Raw genomic sequence first — 21,628 nt, 5'->3', positions numbered from 1 at the left:
ATCAGACCGGGCTTCAGATGCAGTTTTATTTACATTCATGTTTCCTATTGAAGGCACTGTATGAACCTTTACCCCTTCAGAATCTTTACACATTTGTTTGTTTTGGTTTATTATAAAAATTATAATATATTGATGAACAACACATCAGACTTATTTAATGGGGAGTGGATATTAACTGATACTCATCAGGTGGTCAGAGATATGAATCAAATGAATGCTAATGTCTCATCTCCTGCATCTCTGTGCAGCACTATGAGCTGGTATGGCTACACTTAGGGATCATTTGTACCTCATGCAACCTCACTTAAAAAAAAACGGAACTATCCCTTTAATCTTTACAATAATAAAAAAAACTCATTAAAGCAGTTTAAAGAACGTGGTGATAAGTGTTAACATCTTTATTTGGCCACTTAATCAGTCTCAGTGATAAACAGAAGTAAAAAAATAAAATAAAATAAAAATAGCACATGTCAATAAAAATAGTTAAAAAAAAAAAAGTTCTAGATTTTGTCGATAAAAAAATATTTACCACAATTTTTTTCTTCTTCTTCAGTAGTATAAAAATGTGATGCAGTAATAAGTGCACATGTTATGTTAACCTCTTGTCTCACCGATGAGATCTGTTCCTCTGTGTAAGCATCTACCGTTGTCATGGTAACGACGTGTCTGTCAGGGTGTGCTGCTGCTGTCCGTACACGGGGTGATCACCACCTCCACCTCAGTGACCTCCATCACCAGGTCTCTGATGATGGACACACTGTCCAGCGGCAGCGCAGGACCTCCAGGCTGCGATCCGATTGGCTGAGGGCTTTCAACCAGTTCCTCTTCCACTTTCTCCTCCTCTTTCTCTCCTCGCCCTCCCTCTTCCACGTTTTCCCCCTCTTCCTCTTGATCTCCCTCTTCCACTTTTTCCTCCTCTTTCTCTCCTCGCCCTCCCTCTTCCACTTTTTCTCCCTCTTCCTCTTGATCTCCCTCTTCCACTTTTTCCTCCTCTTTCTCTCCTCGACCTCCCTCTTCCACTTTTTCCTCTTCTTCCTTTGCTTGATCTCCCTCTTCCACTTTTTCCTCCTCTTCCTTTGCTTGATCTCCACCCTTCTCTACTTTCTCCTCATCCTCTTTTCTTACCTCAGGCTCACCACCTTTTTCTCCATCATCCCCCCTCCCTTCTATCTTCTCTCCAGCTTCTGCCTCTTTCTGCTTCTCCTGTTTGGCCCTCTCCATCTCCCAGCTGTCTTTGATCTGTCCTGTCAAGTAGACGGCTCTGTCGGTGCTCTGCTGCGTCGTCGGCTGCGCTACAGACGGCGCCGTCGAGTCGGGGCCAATCGCCTCGTTCAGTGTCCCCAGGCTGATTTTCATTGGACCGTCCCCGCATGGTGGGTTTGATGGCGAGGGGCAGGGAGGCGGGGCAGAACGAGCATCCTCTGACGTTTGCTCCGAGGCAGCAGGGTTTTCAGGCGTGGCAGGTGGATCGCTCTGAGCAGGTTCAGCTGTCACATCTGTGGACGGCGGCGAGGACAAAGCGGACGCCGGAGGCTCAGGAGCGTCTGGGGTGGGAGGTTGAGTGGATTCTGGGACGACAGGTGTGTCAGGTGTGTCTGCGGCAGGTGGAGCAGCTGATCCAGGGTCAGCTGAGGCTGAGGTGGACGGTTGGGCTGCAGCTGCCTCTGTCATCTGTGGCGTATCCGTCCCACACACGGCGTCCTCATCGGCGGTCGCCTCGGTTGTTTCAGGCTGCGTCACGACGATCAGAGGAGACTGGAGCACTGTGCAGGGATCTCCTCTGTGGGCTGTGCTGGGATCAGATTTATCTTCACTGTCAGGCTCTGGGTCAGGTTGAGGCTGAGCTGTGACCGTCTGACTCCCCTCCTCCTCCTCCTCCTCCTTCTCCTCCTCCTTCTCCTCCTCCTTCACCACCACAGGAGCAGGTGGTCTCTCCGCACCGGGTGCGGGTGTGGAGGAGTCTCGAGGGTGAATGGTCGGGCTGTCCGGTGCGGAGACAGGAGGAGTCTGTCCCAACAGACTGTACTGACTCATGGCCAGATCTGAAATGTCCAGCAACAGGTTGTTGCTCTTCTTGCTGGCAGCCTCCTGGACCACTGAGGAGAGGGAGGCAAAGCAGAGATTAATGTCAGCACTGCACAGGAAAAAGAAAGTAAACTGTATGATGTTCTTAGGTCATATACTCAGTGCTATATGAGGTACTTAAAGGAGACATATTATGCCCATTTTCCACAGATTAAAATAGTTCCCAGGTGTCTTAAAGACATGTCTGTGACATGCTGTGGTCAAAATATCCCGAGGATCAAACATCACAGCTCTTTTCATCCTCTCAAAACAGCCCTGTTCAGAACGGCTGGTTTCAGTGCCTGTCCCTTTAAATGCAAATGAGCAACTGCTCACCCCGCCCCCTCTACCAGTATCAGTACTCACAGGTAGGGGTGGTATTATGCAAATTCAAAAACAAATGACATCATTGGATGACAACTGAGGAAACGAAGCCTGAAAATTACAGATTTTTTGGTCAATTCTCATATTTTTGCAGCTGGAAGGCAAGACAAATACCCAAATATATGTTAAAGAGACTTTAAAAAGTGATATTTCCATAATATGTCACCTTTAAAGGTACCTGACTGTGTCAAACTTCTACAATCTGACTATTGAAGGTCAAAGGTCAAGCACATTTCATATACAAATGGTCAAAGATTGCTTCACTGTGACAGAGCCTAATAACACTGATGTGAATGGTCAGAATCAGGCTGGTGGCTGCTACCAGGATTGGAACATGTTGAAACTGTTAAATTAAGTGATGTGTGTCACATTTTATTTGTATAGCACATTTAAACAACCTCAACTGACCAAAATGCTGCACAAGTCCTCCAATATAAATATAATCAAATGACTGCAACATGAATGACGGTAAAATACACAACAATAGTTAAGACAATATAACATCATCACTAAAATAAAGGTAAAATACAAATAAAAGCTATACTAATAACAATATAAAAGACAAGATGTATGTGTTTACCTGTTTCTATCTCCTTACTGAGGATGCCTCTCAGCACATCGTCATAGACATCATGCACCAAGATAAAGCTGCTGTAGTCAGAGAAGATGTACTGCTCAAACTGCTGCAGCTCCTGGACACAGATAACACATTCAACACTTCATGTTAAAGGGATAGTTCAACATTTTGGCAAATTGGCCCATTGCCATGATCCCTATAGTCTTAGGAGTAGGTTCGTTACCTTTGATTGTCGGTGCAACCTGCTTTTAGAATGGCGGAGCAGAGCCGTGAGCTGCTCAGAGCTACGCTACGGACGCTAACGGGATTTCTTGGTTTTGGAGTTGTTTTCGAGGCAAATGGAGAGACTGCTTGCCGAAAAACTGCCCCCAAAGGAAACGCGCATCAGCGGCTTTGCATGAATTTACCTCGAAAACAAATCCGTCTCATAACGTTTCGTTATTATCTCATAGCGTGGTGAATGTGCAGGTCACAACTTGTCCACCAGAGCGTTTTGGAGTTGTTGGATTGTGTATTTGATGAGTTTGATGAGGGAAACCAAGAAATTCCATTAGCCTCCATAGTGTAGCTCTGAGCAGCTCATTCTAAAAATAGCTTGCACCGACAAGGTAACAAACCTACTCCTAAAATTATAGGGATTACGGCATGGGCCAATTTGCCAAAATGATGAACTATCCCTTTAAATAACAGTGAATGCACAGTGAGGCAGCAGCAGCAGGGTTTGTTGACACCTACACTTTTGCACTTGCTGTCTGTCTTCCTGGTGAGAACAGGCAGAGCGATCTCCAGCAGAGCCTCCTGATAGAGCCTCCTCTGGACCAGCCTGCTGTCGTAGTCCAGCTGCTGCTCACACACACACACAGTTTTACGTAACATCAGAATATCATTACTTGTGCATATATCATGAGGGTTTTATTATATTTGTTTATAATTACATGAAATATTCTTGTAAATCAAAGGCATATGCTACTCTACTTTTCTGTTTCACTCTAGAATCTTATTTTAGCTTAAGGTATAAATCTCACAACATATTTTATGAAAGCTGTTGATTTTAACAACAAAATCTATTGGCAGTTGATATGTGGAAGCACATTTTCTATTCAGTGCCCTCATAAATGTTAAAAATCATTCATGCAGCAAAGTTTATGAGGCAACATCTGGGTGTTGTGTGACGTAATTCTTTACCTTCAGCACTCTTTCTTTAGCTCGCTCCATCTTCATAGGAATCTGAGAAGGCTCCAGTCTGGCTGATGATTGGAGGAACAGTTCAAAGGTGTACACAGCACTGTCCAGCAGCTGGAAGACACATAACCAACGTCATGGCAGCGACTAAAGGCTTTGCCCCGCACTGTTGTGATGAGTGTCCTTGAGAGGCCAGAGCTGCACCGCCAGCACCAGTTCATACCAGTGACCACCTAACCTGAGACTGAGTCAAGACCAAAACCAGAGCAGACCAAGATCAAGACTTTGAGGGGGTCAAGACCAAGTCCAAGACCAAGACCAAACCAATGGAAGACCATTACTGTATTCAGTAGGCTACCAGTCCTCATAATAATCATGTGTCTTGATATTTACACTATTCCTCGGCTGAAAAAGAAAAGATGATTAGATATAAAATATATACCATATTTATTAGAAACAAAGTTTGGATTGAAAAGAACACAGCACAGATCCTGAAGTCTCCTCCCACTGTTGACACTAGTGCAACCAAGTTTTCCAGATGGTTACAAGCAGATACTTTTGTAGAACAATTGTATTATCTTAAAGTTATTGAATTACATCACATAAACCAAAGTGACTGAGTGACAGAGAGAGAGAGATTTGCAGTTTAAAAAAAGATGCACTGCAGCTGTGGTCTTGACCGGTCTCGAGAAAAAATCCAGAGTCCAGATCGACCGAAACCAAGACAAGACTAAGTCTTGTGAAAACGTGGTCTCAAGACCTCATCTCAAATACTAACACCAGTTCTTACCTGCTCCATCTCCAGATGTGCTGAGTGAACCAGCCTCTGGACGCTGTTCACTCCAAACCGCTGCTTTAGGTCTTTTCCCATGGCGGTCAGGTTCTTCACCTGCTTGTAACACTGGTCCAGGTTGATGGAGCGCAGACTGAGCAAAGCCTGGAGAACACACACATACACAAACACACATAAGACCACAACACCAAACTCTGCACTCACTTACTTAAAGGTGCATTGTGTAGGAATTACTCCCATTAGCGTTACGGTTGTATATCACAAGCAACTCAATCGTATTTTTCATGCTGCATTCAAGTGAAATTGGGCAGACGGCAGACGGACGACAGCTGCTGCACGTAACGGCATAAACAAGCCTCTATGTAAACAAGTGGTCTGTCAGCACGAGGCAAAACAATACACGTGACAATATGTTGTCATGGCGATGTGGTATTGGGCCACGTTTTACCAGCTTTCTCTCGACTTCTGTGACTAAAATGACATCTGGTTTGTTACCGACGGCCGTCTGCCCAACTGCACGTGAATGCAGCATCAGTGTAACGCTCCATTCCCCCTCACTGCGTTACCGCGGTGACTTTTCACAGACGCCACCTCGACCTGAGCCGACAGCTCCGGTGTCTCCGCTGAGTTTCCGTGGTTTCCTACTGTCACGCTGCCACTGAACGTAAAAACATGGAGACACCACATGGCAGCCAGCACCGAGCTTACCCGCTCCATATAGATATGAATGATATGAACGGCTAATTCAGAGCTGAAAGGAACACTTCAGTTTGTTGATGGGGGGGATTACTGATTAATGAAAAACAGACTTTTGAACTAAATAATCGATGTTTGTGAATAGATAACAGGAGAAGTTACACAATGTCCCTTTAAAGTTTTTCTCCATCTATAAAAGGCCTCTCACCTTCTTTGTCTCCACTGATCCTCCGTCGGTGGATTTGAAGGCTGAGTCCATCTGTGAGTGCAGTGTCTGCTGCATCCCCTGGATCCCTGCGCTGATGTTTTCTGTCAGCACCTCCAGGATGGATGCCAAGTAGGGAGATATGGACTCGCTGTACACTTTCTCTGCTTCTACACATATACACACTGGAACACACACGCACATCAGTTACTGGATGATGTGTTTGTCCTACAAAAACATTTCCTCCAGGAGTTGAAGCTCAGTGTGCCGTACCTCTGATTTTCTCCTCCAGGAAACTATGAGACGACAAAATCTGGTCCAGGTTGGATCTGATGAGCGCCTGATTGGTTAAAGCTGTCTGATGACACGTCTCCCTCAGAGCCTTCAGACCTGCAGTTAGCTGCTCCAGCACCAGTACATAGGTGGCCTGAACCGTCTGAACAGAACATAAAAGCACTGAATCACGTCTGTGAAATAACCTTTAATGGGTTAAAGCACTGCGGTGTGGCAATGTGTTGGAAAAAATGAAGGTTCAAAGATTAAAATCAGAGCTGGAAGGAAATAAAGTCACTGTGTGCAGAATCACTTCCTGTTTGCAAACCCAGTGCTCTGTATTTACTCTGTGTTATTTTATCCGAGTGGCTGATTATGTGGGAAAATGTAGAAACCCAGTCTGGTGCCATGTGTTTTGCGAAACATCCTAAAATGCAAAGTGACAACTGTCAGTGAGTGATGATACAAAATAGCAGCTGTCTGAAATCTCAGTTTACTTCAGTTAAAAGTATTAAAAGCGCGTTCATTCTTCAGATTGAAATTTTACAAAGACTTTTAACCTGCAGTGACTTGTTTCGACCACTTGAGGGCAGTGGAACAACATGTAAATACAACATAATATGTATGTTTATCTGTTTGTGGCAACTGGCCATCTGTTGTTATCATCTTTGGGTTCATATCATGTGTCACTGTTGTTCTATTGTTGATTCTTTTATTCCTTGACACCCAGGGTTGTGTCATTGTATCAAGGACCATTTTTACTGAATTTGGGCTTTCATGTCTGAACCTCTGACCATTTTGTCAGATGCTTCACTGTCTTCACCATCTACTCACTAACTTCTGTGGAAGAGCTAGTGAACACTGGGTTGATAAGAAATCACTGAGAGCAGCTTCCTGCCGCTGCTGGAAACACACGGTGTCGTTTGACTAAGTGTGCGAGAAATAACATTAAAATAATTAAGACAGTAAAAATGGATTGAAGACAGTAAAAAGCAGCAGAACAGCAGAGTCAGATTTAGTGATTCTGACATTTTCTTTGCACAGATTCAATTTATACTTTTTAATGATCTGTCTTGACTATGCTGAGAGGAATCAAAGGAAATGTTGTTATGTATGGATAATGACAATAGCTCATTTGAACTATTCTAGACACTAGATGAGTGTAGGGATTTTAGTCAACATATTTTATTATCCGAAATGTCTCCTTTACTCTGTATTCCCCAACAGCCTTCATGAAGTGTGTTAAGTATGAATCCAGTCTAGCTGAATGGAAAAAAACAGATAGTTGGCAGAAAGTCAAAACACTGTATAAAGTTTATACTCATCATGGCTGAGGTGGAGCCTGTGGCTGTCCATCCATAAACAAAATATGTGACAAAGTGCAGTGGAAACACTTCTTGACTTTAACCCATGACAAACATGAATGTAACTGAAATTTTCCATTTAAACTTAAACTAAACTAAGAGATGTGTCATGTTTCATGTCATTTCAGCTCTTTCATTTGTTTCCTCAGCTTTTTCTGCAACAGTTTAACAACAACTAACTCCATATCAAGTTTCACCAGCTGTTTATCTCCATCTGTCCTCATACAGAACAGCAGGGGATGAAACATTAGCTTTTTGAGATAGATCTGAAAGTTGGTTGAATTTGCACAAACCTGTTGAAATCTTATAATCTAACAGAGTTAATCTGGCACCAATAGGTGGGACTAAATGCATCTCTTTCAATAAGGTGAAAAGGCAACATAGGCAACTTTTAGTGCATGGTGACTACCAGACCATCAGTAAACAGCCAAGCACATGTGTGACCAGCCACCGGAAAACCAGTAACAAGTCATGTTAACAAAGAAAAAATGATCTTTCCCCCCTCAAAATTAGTGATTTTGTTGAAAACCATAAACTTACTTATTATATTATAATTTATTATTATTATTATTATTATTATTATAAGTGTGTCAGTTTAACTCACTGCCAACCACTGTCGTATCCTCTCGGCCTTCTTCCCCTTCATTCTGGACTGAAGCTGACTCTGCAACCATGGCAACACTTCCTCCATCACCTGGGAGGCCAGCACCTACATGATGCGCAAAAACACCGTAGATCAAGCAAGTAGACAAATGATCAGAGACAAACGTGAGGATAAAGTGTGTGTGTGTGTGTGTTTGCTGACTTGTTCCTCAGTGCCCAGCAGAATTTCCCAGGATTCATAGCATCCTTTGTCCCGTCGGTAGAGGCGGAGGGCTCGGAGGTAGGCCTGGCTCTCGTAGGAGGACTCACACCAGGGGTCTGCAGGGGGGAGGAGCAACGTTATGACTGAAGGAGTTCAGTTTAAATCATGGTCAGACGTCTATATTTGTGTCTCAACTGTCAACACACCACTCTGCGTCTCATCACATGGGTTGGTCTGTTGGAACAGGTTGTCAAGGGAAACCAGCTCTTGATAAACAACAGTTAGTGTAATAATAGAAACAGTGAACCACTGATTCTGTCACATACTGTAACTGCCTCTAAATGTGAGTGTTGACCCAGAGCCTGATGTGACTATTAAAACACATCAGTGCGTCAGTGGGTCACATGACCCTGACTCCAGCACTACAGCACTACAGCACACAGCAGTCCCACACACACCACGCTTCACACACTGCAAAAACTCAAATATCTTTCCAAGAATATTCGTCTTATTTCTAGTCAAAATGTCATCTCTAGTCAAAACAAATCTCATACTTAAAATAACACTCATCACATAAAAAGTAGCTTGTTTTTAAGACATTTTTACTTCTTTCAAGCCTATTTTCACTTGAAATAAGTAGAAAAATCTGATAGTGGAGCAAGTTTTTCTTCCTTTATTACAAGCACAAAACACTTGCTTTCACTGGCAGATTTTCCTACTTATTTCAAGTGAAAATTAGTTTGAAACAAGTGAAAATGATCTAAAAACAAGTAAATTTTTAGTTGATGAGATTTTGAGTTTTTGCAGTGCAGCTGGACCTTCCAGTGTTGCTGTTGTTGAATTTCACATCTCTAAAAATCAACATTCTCATGTTCTGCTTTTCTTCTTTTCTTCCCATTCTTGTGAATTTTGTCGTCCAGTTCCCCATGAGGCCCCTTGAACCGTCTTTTACTAAATTAATGGAAGGACATTTGGGGAACTGAAAGCCCCTTCACACTTCCTGTGACACCATGACATATTTCCGCACTGATGTCACTGACATGGGATGTGATACTGTAGGAATAAGTGTTTGTCTGAAGAGTGAGCTCACCTTCATAAATTAATCCAACATCAACGGGGAAACATATATTATCTTTCTAAAAATTATTATATATAACATTTAAAATACTAAAATACAAATACAAACACAGAGGACAATGCAGTTATGTCTTGTAAAAACGGATACAAAGGGTGTGCCCTTATGAGTTTGCAGAATAATAGCAATAATGACTGAGAATGACTAATCACTGAGAATATCTGCTTGTGTTTTTAACTCATTACTATAAATAACTTTGATTTGAATGATTGTTGTGCCATATCAAAATGATAATGATAATGATACTACTTTTTTATCCGTGACACTGACATAGTTACTGTACTTGATTCATGAAGCAATGATCCCTTTCTGATAGTCTGAGATTCATTTAGTTTGTTTTGTGTTTGTTAGATATTTTGTCTTAATTGAAAAGGAGACAGCTCATCTCACAGGGCTATTCCCAATAAAGAATTTCAAATCCCAATAATAAACAATAAAAGTAGCTACTGATAATAAGTTTTGGTTTTAGGTTTTTGTTGCCACTTTGTCAGTCAAGTCAGAATTCTGTAAAACACTGAAAACCACACACATTTATTACCTCATACAAGTAATCTGGCTATTTATTCACACATGAAGCAGATATGAGGAAACATCAAGATGCACTGAGAATCATCTTTGTGGTTGATTCTGTTTGCTGTGTTTGGATCTCCAGCGTCTCCTGTGAGAAACACTGAGAACAGCTGCCTGCTGATCAAAACAGTCAAGATGTGTTGAAATTCAGAATTTCATATCAAACTGAAGGTGACTGAAGAACACAACTTGCCTACACATTTTCACTACATCTAATACAGTGCAGTAATAAGAGTAAACAAATCACAAACATATCTTTTGGTCATGTGCAAAAACAAACAAGTATGAGACAGTGTCACTCAGGAGGGACATTTTAAACTATGCCAGATCAAGAGGTGTGTCAGAGTTCAACAGAGAAAACTCCTGCACACTGTGGTCACAACGTTTCCGTCTATAGAAGACCTTCATTAGTGTGTTGGAGGTTTCTCTGTTAAACTACATTATTCCTACTCCCCGGACACTGTAAAAGAAACATGCTAGACAAATTAAGCAAACTTATCCAAGAGGAGGATGAGTTATTTATATTCTTTGTTGTTATCTATATTCTGTAAGAGTATAGAGACTATTTTTGTATATATAGGCTATATATATATATGTATAAAACAGATCTCAGTCTTACCAGACTTTTTTTTTAAAGTATATTTTTAATTGATAGGATAATTTAGAGAGACGGGAAATGGGGAGGCAGAGAGAGGGGGAATGACATGCAGTAAAGGGCCACCGGATTTGGGATTTGGACCAGGGCCGGCAGCATATGGGGCACCTGCTCAATTCACTGAGATATACAGCCCATAATAATAATAATAATGTCTACTTTCTTTGTTTTAATTTTATCAGATTAAATAAAGTGATGTACACTGGTTTCCTGAGAAGGGAGGTTTTTGTGGACACCAGAGGGAGCCATTATCATTAATTTACTAGATAAGGAAAATAAATGTTACATGGAAAAAGAAGATGTTACTTTGGGATGAATGGGACCAACAGTGTAGTTGTAGTTTGTTGCCTCCTCTATAGCGATACAGTCGGAGCTGGCCAGCTGTGTGCTTGCTTCCTGTTACTGTGGCGGTGCAGATATGACATGCCATGTTTTCGCAACCGTGTGTCTTAAGGGGGGTTGTTTTTTTAGTTAGTATCCTTGCTAACCGCTCAGGAAGTCAACAGCATTAATATTTTTATCCGTCGTCAGGGCAACAGCCGCCACAACTGACAGAATGAAATAGGTCTAACTGACATGAGTGCTCAGACAGAAACAGTGTCGAGGCCTCAGACAACTGGTTGAGGTTCAAATATCAGTTTGAAAAAAGCAACGCGTTATTGAAAGTCATTGAACTGTAATCAGCTGATTTCAAATTACTTAAAGCTATTCAAATATTATTATTTCAGCCATTATTTACTTATTTTGTTGTTCCAATAAACTGACTCTTGTTATTAGACTAGATGAAGTCAGGTGCATCCTCAAGCTTAGACCCAAGGACGGCCTCTGCTCACTACTATAGCACTCTTGTTTTGAAATCCACAAGCAGGGAATTGGCTCCTGACTATTTCTGCCAGTATTTTCAGCCAATACAAGAGGAGGACCCTTTATGAGGCTGCAACTCAGATCATTCAGATCAGATGCACAGTGATAATGTAGGCTATATGGTTCATTTATGTACGTGGCGCTCTGCTGATCACACCAGCATGAGGCTCAACCAGTCCTATTAAATTCCTCTCTAAAAGCAATGACTGCACCATGAGTAGCATTAGTCGACTGACAAATATAGCTTTATATCAATAGAAAGAAGACAATAAGATAAATGTGGGGGATTTTTGACTGATGGTTAGCAGCCTCAGAATGTAAAAAAATAAACAAGTCTTAAAGCAGAAGTAAGCGATCCGGTCGTTTTGGCTAACTTCCTGTCAGCCGATGGAGTTAGCAGTCCCCGCCCTCGTCCCTACGTCACCACATTCACGCGCATCACTTGGCTGCACACACAGAGAGGGCTGCCCCTTTATGCCGTTCTCTCTCCTCATTGGATAAAGGTTGTAGGATACAAGGAAAGTTTTCTCCTTGGCTTACAGCAGAGCAGAGTGACTGACAGACCCGTGTTTTGGACCAAACACTCTATATGTGATTGCTGTCGGAAGATATAACTATTTAAGACTTATACTGTATTAACACAAACATTCAACTTCTGCTTTAAAATACCTTGGTGCTGTGTTGTATAAGGCTTGACTTTCTCAGATCATAGGTTCAGACACGGCTCACAGCTACTAAGGCAACACAATGTAAGAGTTAGTAGCTACCCTGGTTAAAGGGAAACTGTCTGCTACCTGTGTCATAAATGGGACTGTATCACCGGAGAAGCACAGTAGCCTACGTGAATTTGTTGACGGAACCGGTTGCCAGTGCCGCTCAGACTGCAGCGGCACTGGCACCATTCATCATATTAACCGTTTTTCTACCAAATGAATTTAGAAACATTTTTTTAAAGGGATAGTTCAACATTTTGGCGAATTGGCCCAATCCCTATAGTTTTGGAAGTAGGTTTGTTACTTTTAATTGTCAGTGCAAGCTGTTTTTAGAACGGCGGAGCAGAGCCGAGTCTTGGTTTCCTTTCTTGGCGCATTCACCATGCTATGAGATAAAAGTTGTTTTCGAGGCAAATGCAGAGATGTCTTGCTGAAAAACTGCCCCCAACGGGAACATTCATCAGTGGTTTTGCATGAATTTACCTCTAAAACAACTCGTCTCGTAACGTTCTGTTATTATCTCATAGCGTGGTGAATGTGCAGGTCACAACTTGTCCACGACAGCGTTGTGGAGTTGTTGGATTGTGTATTTGATGAATTTGATGCAGGAAACCAAGAAATCCCATGAGCCTCCGTAGCGTAGCTCTGAGCAGCTTGTGGCTCTGCTCCACCGTTCTAAAAATAGCTTGCACCGACAATTAAAGGTAACAAACCTACTGCTATGACTATAGGGATTATGGCAATGGGCCATTTGCCAAAATGTTAAACTATCCCTTTAAGGTCCAAAAAACTACAAAGTGTTGCTTTAAAGGTGCGGGGGCACCACCATCGTGTGCCTATTGAAACACCAATGGGTGCCCACCTGATGACCCTGATGATGCCGACACACCAATCACCACCACCCACCTCTCCACCCAGAATTACAGTACCCAAACAGGAAAGTTACAGAGCCCGCTCAGGCTGCAGCGGCAGCACGATTGATAGTTTTTCGAAACATTATTTCAAGGTCATAGTGTTGCTTTAACATCCAGCCTGTATTACATCAGCAACTCTGAATCAGCTGTAGACCAACAAGCTGCACTCTTTTCAGACGGATTACAACAGGAGCATGCTCAGCCTTACCAACAGAATCTCATCTGACTCCTGATAGCAAGCCCCAGGCAAAGAGGAACAAAGAGAGAAAAACAAAATATGATACTTCATTATTTGCTTTGAGAAGATGATCAAACTGAAGGCGGAGCATGTTTCAGTCTTGCATGAAGACTTGAAAATGCAGCTATATGAAAGTGCCTGTAAAGCTATAATGTGTTGTAGCTCCAGAGGTGGTTGGTGTTTTGGTTGATTGCTTTAACTTTGGACAGAGACAAGCTGCAGACTTTATCTGTAAGATTCGTTGCTAAACCTTAGTCTCGAGTGGTGATAATAATAAAATAATAGCTCACTGAGTTTCCATCACTTAGTTCCTCAGAAGATGTCATCATTTTCACAACATGACCACAGGACGGTAGAAACCACAAGCAGGAAACAACAAAGCGAAGTAACTTCTTGTTTTACTTTCAGGGTAAAACCAGAAAATGGTGTTCGTGGTGTTGTTGGTCACAATAGTAGAACAATTAGAGAAGAATTTAAAGTCATGTATTGTCAAAATGTCTGATGTTAACTCTTGAGCATATTGGTGCTGGAAAAAAAAATTGCTTGTAAATTTCATTTGATATGAAAGAGGAAGTTGTGTTGATCTTCAACACACATGAGACTGGTATCAATCTTCTCATCTCAATCTTGGCAAGAAAACAAATAACCGTGTTTCCAAAAATGTTACAACTATTCCTTTAGGACGAGCAGGCTGCTCTTGATGATAAGGCTTGTTTTGCTCCAGATGTGAGTCTAATCTTTGGTTGTGTGTTGCATTGTGAGACATCACATGTTGTCAGGCATTAAACAACAAGCAGAGCGGCTTTAGCAGGTTACCACTTCATCAAAGTCACTTGACTTTTTTTTGGTGTCTGTGTAGAATTTGTAGCTCAAACACAGAAACTAGGTACAGCATATAAATAGGCCAGAAATTCACACATTTGAACACTTTTTCTTTTTTTTGCTTTGTGTGTGTGTGTGTGTGTGTGTGTGTGTGTGTGTGTGTGTGTGTGTGTGTGTGTGTGTGTGTGTGTGTGTGTGTGTGTGTGTGTGCGTGTGTGCGTGCGTGTGTGTGCGTGTGTGTGTGTGTGTGAGAGAGCATTTTTACCAAGGTTACGGTGTCTAATGCAGGTCTTGAGGGCAGACAGGAAGTGACCACGCTCCTCTTCATTTTGGAACAGGAAGCAGGTGTGCCCCGTGTAAGGCAGGTGCAGATACACAGCAAACTCATCTGGAGACGACACCACCGAAGAAGAGTCCTCCTTCACACCTAAACACACACAATGAAGACACACACGGGTTGTCACAGATGTGTTTTATCTAAATTATGTTTAACAAAGCACCGGAGGTTTATGGTATGGTATGGTAACGACTGATGGCTCTTAAAAGTCTATTAAACCCTTAACAACCACTGGCCCGTCCAGGGTCCAGCAGGCCCAGCATTAATTAATAAGCAACACAACCCACAGGCCACAAGACCTGAAAATGACAAAGAATCAGGAATCTGGGTGGCACGGTGGCACAGTGGTTAGCAATCACAGCAAGAAGGTCCTGGGTTTGAATCCCCGTCCTTTCTGTATGGAGTTTGCATGTTCTCCCCGTGTCTGCCTGGGTTTCCTCCGGGTGCTCCGGTTTCCCCCACCACTAAAAACATGCCAGCTAGCCTGATCCTCCAGTCAGTGCCCCTGACCAAAGGCACTGGCTCATAATCTGGAGTTGGTCCCTGGGCGCTGCACCGTGGCTGCCCACTGCTCCTCAGGGATGGGTTAAATGCAGAGAAAGAATTTCACTGTACTAGCTGTATATGTGACAAATAAAGTACCCTTTACCCCTTCTTAACGAAATCTTAAGAAAAGATCATCGTGGTTAAAGACAATTACTGTCTGTCTAGTGTCACAGTCCCATCTGCCCCAAACACTTTGATACACTGTGGTCGTGGTTTACACCTTACACCTGACAAATAACAGTCTGAGTCACTGGAACATTTATGTACTAGGCTCATACCTTGCCCAAGTCAAGGATACTGGCTCACTGACACTGATATAATTAGATTTACCCACTCATTCCTTAGGTGTTGAAATTTGGTTTCAAGCAGCAAGGCATTTTTCAGTCCTAGACCAGTAGCGTAGCCAGAAATTAGCTGGTGGGTGGGCATGCATTAAAGTGGGTGGGCAGAAACCTTTGCCAGGAGATTGACAGTTTATAGCCTACCTACATAATAACAGTACCAGAGGGCTGAAACGCATCTTGTAGCCTACATAATAACTAGCTGTTAAAAAAACACTTTTTTTCTGTGCAAGACTATGGTAAACACTTAATCGCCCGGGCGTTTAATTGAACGGCAGCTGTCAGAGCGTGTATTGGGCTACTATTTGGTCATATGTCCAATAACTGGTGCAAACTATCTGGGTGGGCAGGGTTTCCGTTGGGTGGCAGGCGCACACCCACACCCACACCCACCCATGCTGTCCTCGACAATGAACCAGTTTGGTTGGTCTATAAAGGAATGGAAGTGGGGAAAACCAGCAGCAGATTTGGTTTTGTTGAGCCCGTTTTGGATCACCAGAAATTCACATGAATGAGGTGCGGATTGTTAACACTTCATCAGTCTGGTTGATAACACGGTATGGCTAAAAATAGGTGCTGAGGGAATAAGTAAATACTACCATTGAGTATTCCAGCACAAATTTGCTCCAGGTGAGCTCGGGACTCATCCTCAGTGGTCAGCACGGTGCCCCCTACCGGATGGAGGACCAGCTTGGCAGCAGATCCACGATTGAAAGTCTACATGTGGAAACAGAGATGTGTGACAGATCAGACGGAGGGTGACAAAGCTGTGAGCCGAGTCACAGTGCAGAAGCTGCAGGTCCTGATGGAGATTCAGCTTCAGCTTCAGATTCAGAATTACTTTATTGATCCCCAGAGGAAAATCTTTCTTTGTTACAAACTCCTGAATAGTAAGAGAAATCAACAAAAAGTGAGACATGCATAAATAAAATAGTATTACTAAAATGAAAGCAGAATAAAATTAAGATAAAATAGAATAAGAATAAATAATATAATAATAATAATTCACATATCTACATGTACTTGGCTCCACCTGCATCTCCTGTCTGTACATCCTGTACACTGCTGTGTCTTTCTGTAGGCCAGCATAAAAAGGCCTATTGTGATTGGTCCAGACTTCATTCAAAGTAGCCTGATAAGTGTGTGTGTTGTTGTTGTTTTTTTTTTTTACTTTTTAGACAGGTAAACAAATATATACGTTCTCCTGGTCATTTAGGATGTGTGAGCCCAGGACCATTAGACCCATAACACTGCACCCAGGTGTAGAAGTCCTTCACCAAGAAGTCAGTAACGATTAACACCTCCAATGTCAAGGTAAACTGTGGAGGAACAGCCATGACTGGTGAGTGGGTTAACCTTTGTTCAGAGGGAGAGAACACCCTGTCAGTTATAGCCATGAAAACTGAAAGACAAACAGCCAGAGCTGAAGCCGTTGCTGCTGCAGCAGGCTGCAAACACACTGCTGTCAACAGCAGCACTGCATTTTCTTCAGGAAATGCACTTTGTGTGTGTCCGTATGTGTATGAATACATCATTATGCATGATTATTTGTTCTTTAAGGGAAATTCATTATTATGAATTATGCTATGTGAGCTGCACATGATGGTGATAATATAGTTGAACTTGAACGATGTGTAACACAGTTACCTCCAGGTTTTCATGAATCTCCACGCTGTAGTTTCTTCTCAGGACAGTGTACCTCTCTCTGCTTTTCTTTCCCTGCTCCTCCCAGCCGGAGAACTTCACATTGCCTTGGTACAGTACCTCCTCTGGAGCACACCTGGGCTGCACACGCACACACACACACACACACACACACACACACACACACACACACACACACACACACACACACACACACACACACATACACACACATGCACACATGAATATTTAGTCAGGGTGAACGATTGATTGACTGGACCAACAGTCAGGCTCAGCTCCTACCCTGTGTGTGAGCAACAGGCCCCGCCCCTCTTTCTTAGGCTCCACCTCCTGATGTATGTGTCCGAAGTAGGCTGAGGAGTACTGCTGGCGGTAGAGCTCACTGAAGCTCTGGAACGTACCATCAACAAGACCTGGATACACACACACAACAACCCACAAACACACACACATTTATCAAAAATCACATCAAACTGTATGCATCTCTATTAACCTTGCCCCTTTAAGAATGATCATTTCCTCCAATTTAAAAGTCACAGATGCTTTTTACTACGAAAACTCAAAGAGTCACAAACAGTTTCAGCAATCTTCAACAGTTTTGTCTTTCAACTTTTCTACTTTGCTCATAACCAGAATAAAATCTGATCTATAGAGATAGTCAGGGGAATAATTTGCCTCTCTGTGTGACTGGGAGGATTAGTAGCTCGATAGGGTTCTTTGTGTCTAACAAATTACAATACTTACTGGCTTTCTTAAACATCAGACAAGATGTTGTTTTTCAAGGCCAAGATATGAACATCATCTTGTCTAGTAAGAAAGCCTATAAAATTGGGAGGATGTGTGTAAGGCTTCACAGATTAAAGTTCAGTGGCAAGGTCTGTCTACCAGTGGCGTGTTCAGGGAGTGGCCTTGGGCCACCCCTGAAATCTGATTGGCCACCCCAGGTGCCACCCCAAAATATGATGAGCTATATGGCCAGTGCGAGGCATTTTAAACATTGTTTTATACTGGCTTTTGTCAAGTTTTTCAAGAATAAAATATTTTTAGTTTTCTTTTTTTTTGTTTGCCGGCTGCAGCGAGGCCTATATCTCTACACAGGGGGCGCCTGCTCAACCTATCCCACTTGACGCCCCAAAATGAGGATTTTTATATGTTGCCACTCCTGTATTTTGACTAGTAGGTCTAGTTTTTCTTGCAGTGTTAGTAATTTAGGTAGACACCAAAACTGGGTATGGCCAAAACCTGTGTGGTTGTTTGTTTGCGTGGGCATGTGCATGTGCATACATGAGTATGTAATGTGTGCGTGCAGGCACTCATGCTCCACTTCATGCCACCCACCATGACTCAGTGTCTAGACACGCCCCTGCTGTCTACTTGAGTTACATCACTGGGCTGCACACGTTCATGAGACGTCTTTTTCTGTTGATGTCCCTTGTTTAACTTGATGCAAACAGAAAGATCAATCTTCTCGCCCCTTCATCTTCCACTCTTGACATTCCAACAAAGATTCTCTTCATATGTTCAAAATTCCCCTGTTCCTCTAATAGATTTGTTTTCAATTAATCTAGGAAACATTTCAAACTTGTCACTACATACCCTTCAGGTCTGTTATGTAACAATCACCTGTGTCCCACCATGCACATGCAGTTATATAAGGTTAAACACTTTCCTCATGCAGCGCTGTCTGAACTGTACCCAGCAGAAGAAGATAAATGGAGGAGATGTTTGAACCCACGATGTCATTGAAGCCAGATGTTTTTCCACTGCCCCACAAAGCATTACATCATTCCTGGAGGGGCTGTTTCAGTATGATGTCTAAAGTAAATCTACAATCATGCCTTGCTGAGTGATGAATTTCATGTGGGTTCTCCTTCAATGGGAAGCTCCCAGCCCTCCCTCCGTCACCATGGCATATGTTAAAACAATGCACGTTCCTACGCCGACTGATATGACATCTGATACTTTCCGCCATTAAAAAAAATACATAATGTAATGAAATGAGTCAGTCAGTGCTTTGACTGTAGAGATGAGTCTGGAGGATTTTATAGTTTGATTTATACTAGTTGTGCGTTCCTGTTTGTGTTTTTGTGCTCTTTAAAAAAAAACCTTGGGATAAACTACATTTTGTGTAGTTTCGTGTAACCAATAAGACCTGCTGATATTTGGCCTTTCTATAGCTGGACCTCACACTAATGTTGTAGTACTGTTCAATCCAAACTTTGTTTCAATTAAATATGGTTTAGATTTTAGATTAAATTAACTTTTTAAACTAACTTTTTAGCTGGGGAATAATGTAAATATCAAGCCACATTATTTTTTATTATTACTAGCACTGAATACAGTAATGATCTGGCATTGGTTTGGTCTAGTTCTTGGACTTGGTCTGCTCTGGTCTTGGTCTTGACTCGGTCTCGGATTAGGTGGTCTTGACTACACAGCAGTGTTGTGATGCCATATCATATGTCTGAATTTATCAAATGAACAACTTGTTTCTATCTGGGCTTCACAACGAAGCATCAGTACTTCATTCTATCTGTTATGGAATCAGCATTATGATAATTTTGTGGCCGAGGGTGGCAGAGTTCATGCTTATCTCTACCTATGAAGCTGCACCCTGTGGTCTATAGGGTTCAGTCAGTGTGTGGCTGTGGGCCCGCTCTCCGGAGCAGAGGCTCCTCATGTATTTGAATGTGGATCAGTCCTAATCTGTTGTCTATCGCGTGTTTACAGTGAATAGCTATCATCATGTATACTCTGCCAACTAACTTTCATCTTACACACATACACACACACAAAGAGAGATTAGACAACCCATAATAATGTAATAGTTGGAAATGGCTGTAATTACATTCTAGTTTGTGGTGGAGCTTAGTGACAGGATGTGACTGCGCTGATAACATGTATAGGAATGCACACAGAAACGAGCGACGCCACTCACGTAGCAAATCATCGTTTTTTCATTTGTTTTGTTTCAAAGTCAAAGTTCATTTGAGTTTCGCATAAGCAAACACATTTGATTAAACTCTAAATCATATTTCCCTTTTTGTCAGATATCCTATTTAAAAAAATAAAAAAAACATTCCTCCTGTGGCGTAAAAGACCTCTGCCATGTCATTAATGTCTCCCCGTGTTGCATGTCATGTTTCCTGTCCAAGTCTTTACCCAAACTATCTCATCAAGACCAATGTAAATAGTTACGTTGTTCCCCTTCAACCATGAACTATTACAATCTACGGCCTCTGAAATGACCGTAATCAAACTCATCATGGTGGCATTTACCTGCAGTTTTCCCATCATTCACTGTAGACCAGATCTGTATAATGTGCAACTATTTTGGCAGATATTGCAACTTTCAGCTACTTAAAAAAATATGATGGCATGAATGTACTGTATCAGATCTTGCACCAAACACACATAATCCTTTTGAAAATGATTTTCTAGGTCTCACAACATGTATGGTACAATGCAAAACAACCTGACACATATAACCTTACTAAAAGCATTAATTGTGAAGCCATAGATGTAATCTTTTGTTCATATACAGGCTGCATACTGTATACAGACAACATGTTGACATCAGGCCTTTAAAAAAAGAGCCTGTGTATTGTAACTGGAGCAGATACAGACTGCAGGACAAAGCAGCCTCGGTCTAAATGAAGCCCAAGTGAGATAAAGTATAAAAGCCTCAAGGCTCAAAGGGAAACAAGTAATTGTCCAGCTGCTGCAGCTGCTACAGTATTTGCCACGACTGACTCAACTACATGTGCAGCTCCACAAGTTTCATTCCTGTATTACTTCTACTATGACTGCTGAGCCAGCACCAGTCTGGCCTCTACACCTCTACACCTTCTCTTGTACTTATATTAACTAAGCCTGAGTCATGAAGTCATACACATGTGTGTGCAGAACTCCATTGAACACTGAAAAGAAAAAGAAAGTCATGATATCTTAAAGTTTTACCTTTAATGTGGCTGATTTTGGCCTCATCCAACAAGCCAGAAGATGATGCTCCCATACTGCCCCTGTTCCCCTGCTCCTCAAACCTCTGTAGAAAAGCTTGAAGCTAGTTACTTGAATTTTGTGTACACAGGAAACCTACATGACAACTAAATGAAGCTGCGCTGATGTGTCAGGAAGGTTTTTTCTCAGCTCATTTCCTCTGTTTCTGCTCGTCAGTGTGTGTGTGGTGAGCTGGGTGGGACGTAGTAGGTGAAAAGTGTCACTGTCGTCATCTCAGCATCTGGGACATCACAAACAAACAGCTCAGCCTCACCACCTGCTGGCAGACGAAGAGATGGAGCCAAAACTGTGTGATACGTCACTATTACTCTGACATCATAAACCTAGTCTTCTGTGTTTCAGCTCATGATAAAACATGTAGATAACTATTCTCTCATCTTGAGTTTTGGGGCAAAAATTTACATATTTACGGGGTCTCAATCATGGCCATGCAAAATGGCTGAATAGCGCCCCCTCATTTTTTTT

General features: G+C 42.2%; 1 protein-coding gene across 1 annotated transcript; it reads right to left on the bottom strand.

The window, feature by feature from the left end:
• Nucleotides 1-273: 273 nt before the first annotated feature.
• On the bottom strand, nt 274-21,303 carry LOC311000695 (protein Niban 1-like). Its single transcript, XM_083991467.1, has 14 exons — nt 21,104-21,303; nt 17,426-17,556; nt 17,126-17,263; nt 16,078-16,195; nt 14,520-14,681; nt 8,344-8,459; nt 8,143-8,247; nt 6,175-6,337; nt 5,905-6,086; nt 4,998-5,144; nt 4,211-4,321; nt 3,761-3,868; nt 3,029-3,140; nt 274-2,096 (listed from the first exon to the last, which is right to left on the bottom strand). Exons 1-14 carry the CDS (start codon nt 21,156-21,158, stop codon nt 670-672), a joined length of 3,075 nt encoding a protein of 1,024 aa, XP_083847593.1. The 5' UTR covers nt 21,159-21,303; the 3' UTR covers nt 274-669.
• Nucleotides 21,304-21,628: the final 325 nt, after the last annotated feature.

Source organism: Trachurus trachurus (genome assembly GCF_905171665.1).
Source record: "Trachurus trachurus genome assembly, chromosome: 17".
In the NCBI taxonomy this organism is placed as follows: Eukaryota; Metazoa; Chordata; class Actinopteri; order Carangiformes; family Carangidae; genus Trachurus; species Trachurus trachurus.
Note: the sequence above shows the minus strand (reverse complement) of the source record. Positions and strands in the feature narration are given on the sequence as shown.

Coding starts and splice junctions, on each gene's coding strand:
- LOC311000695 (XM_083991467.1), bottom strand. CDS start 21,158: ATGGGAGCATCATCTTCTGGCTTGTTGGATGAGGCCAAAATCAGCCAC. Junction 8,248..8,343: donor TGCTGGGCACTGAGGAACAA/GTCAGCAAACAC, acceptor CGCATCATGTAG/GTGCTGGCCTCCCAGGTGAT. Junction 4,322..4,997: donor CACATCTGGAGATGGAGCAG/GTAAGAACTGGT, acceptor TGTGTCTTCCAG/CTGCTGGACAGTGCTGTGTA.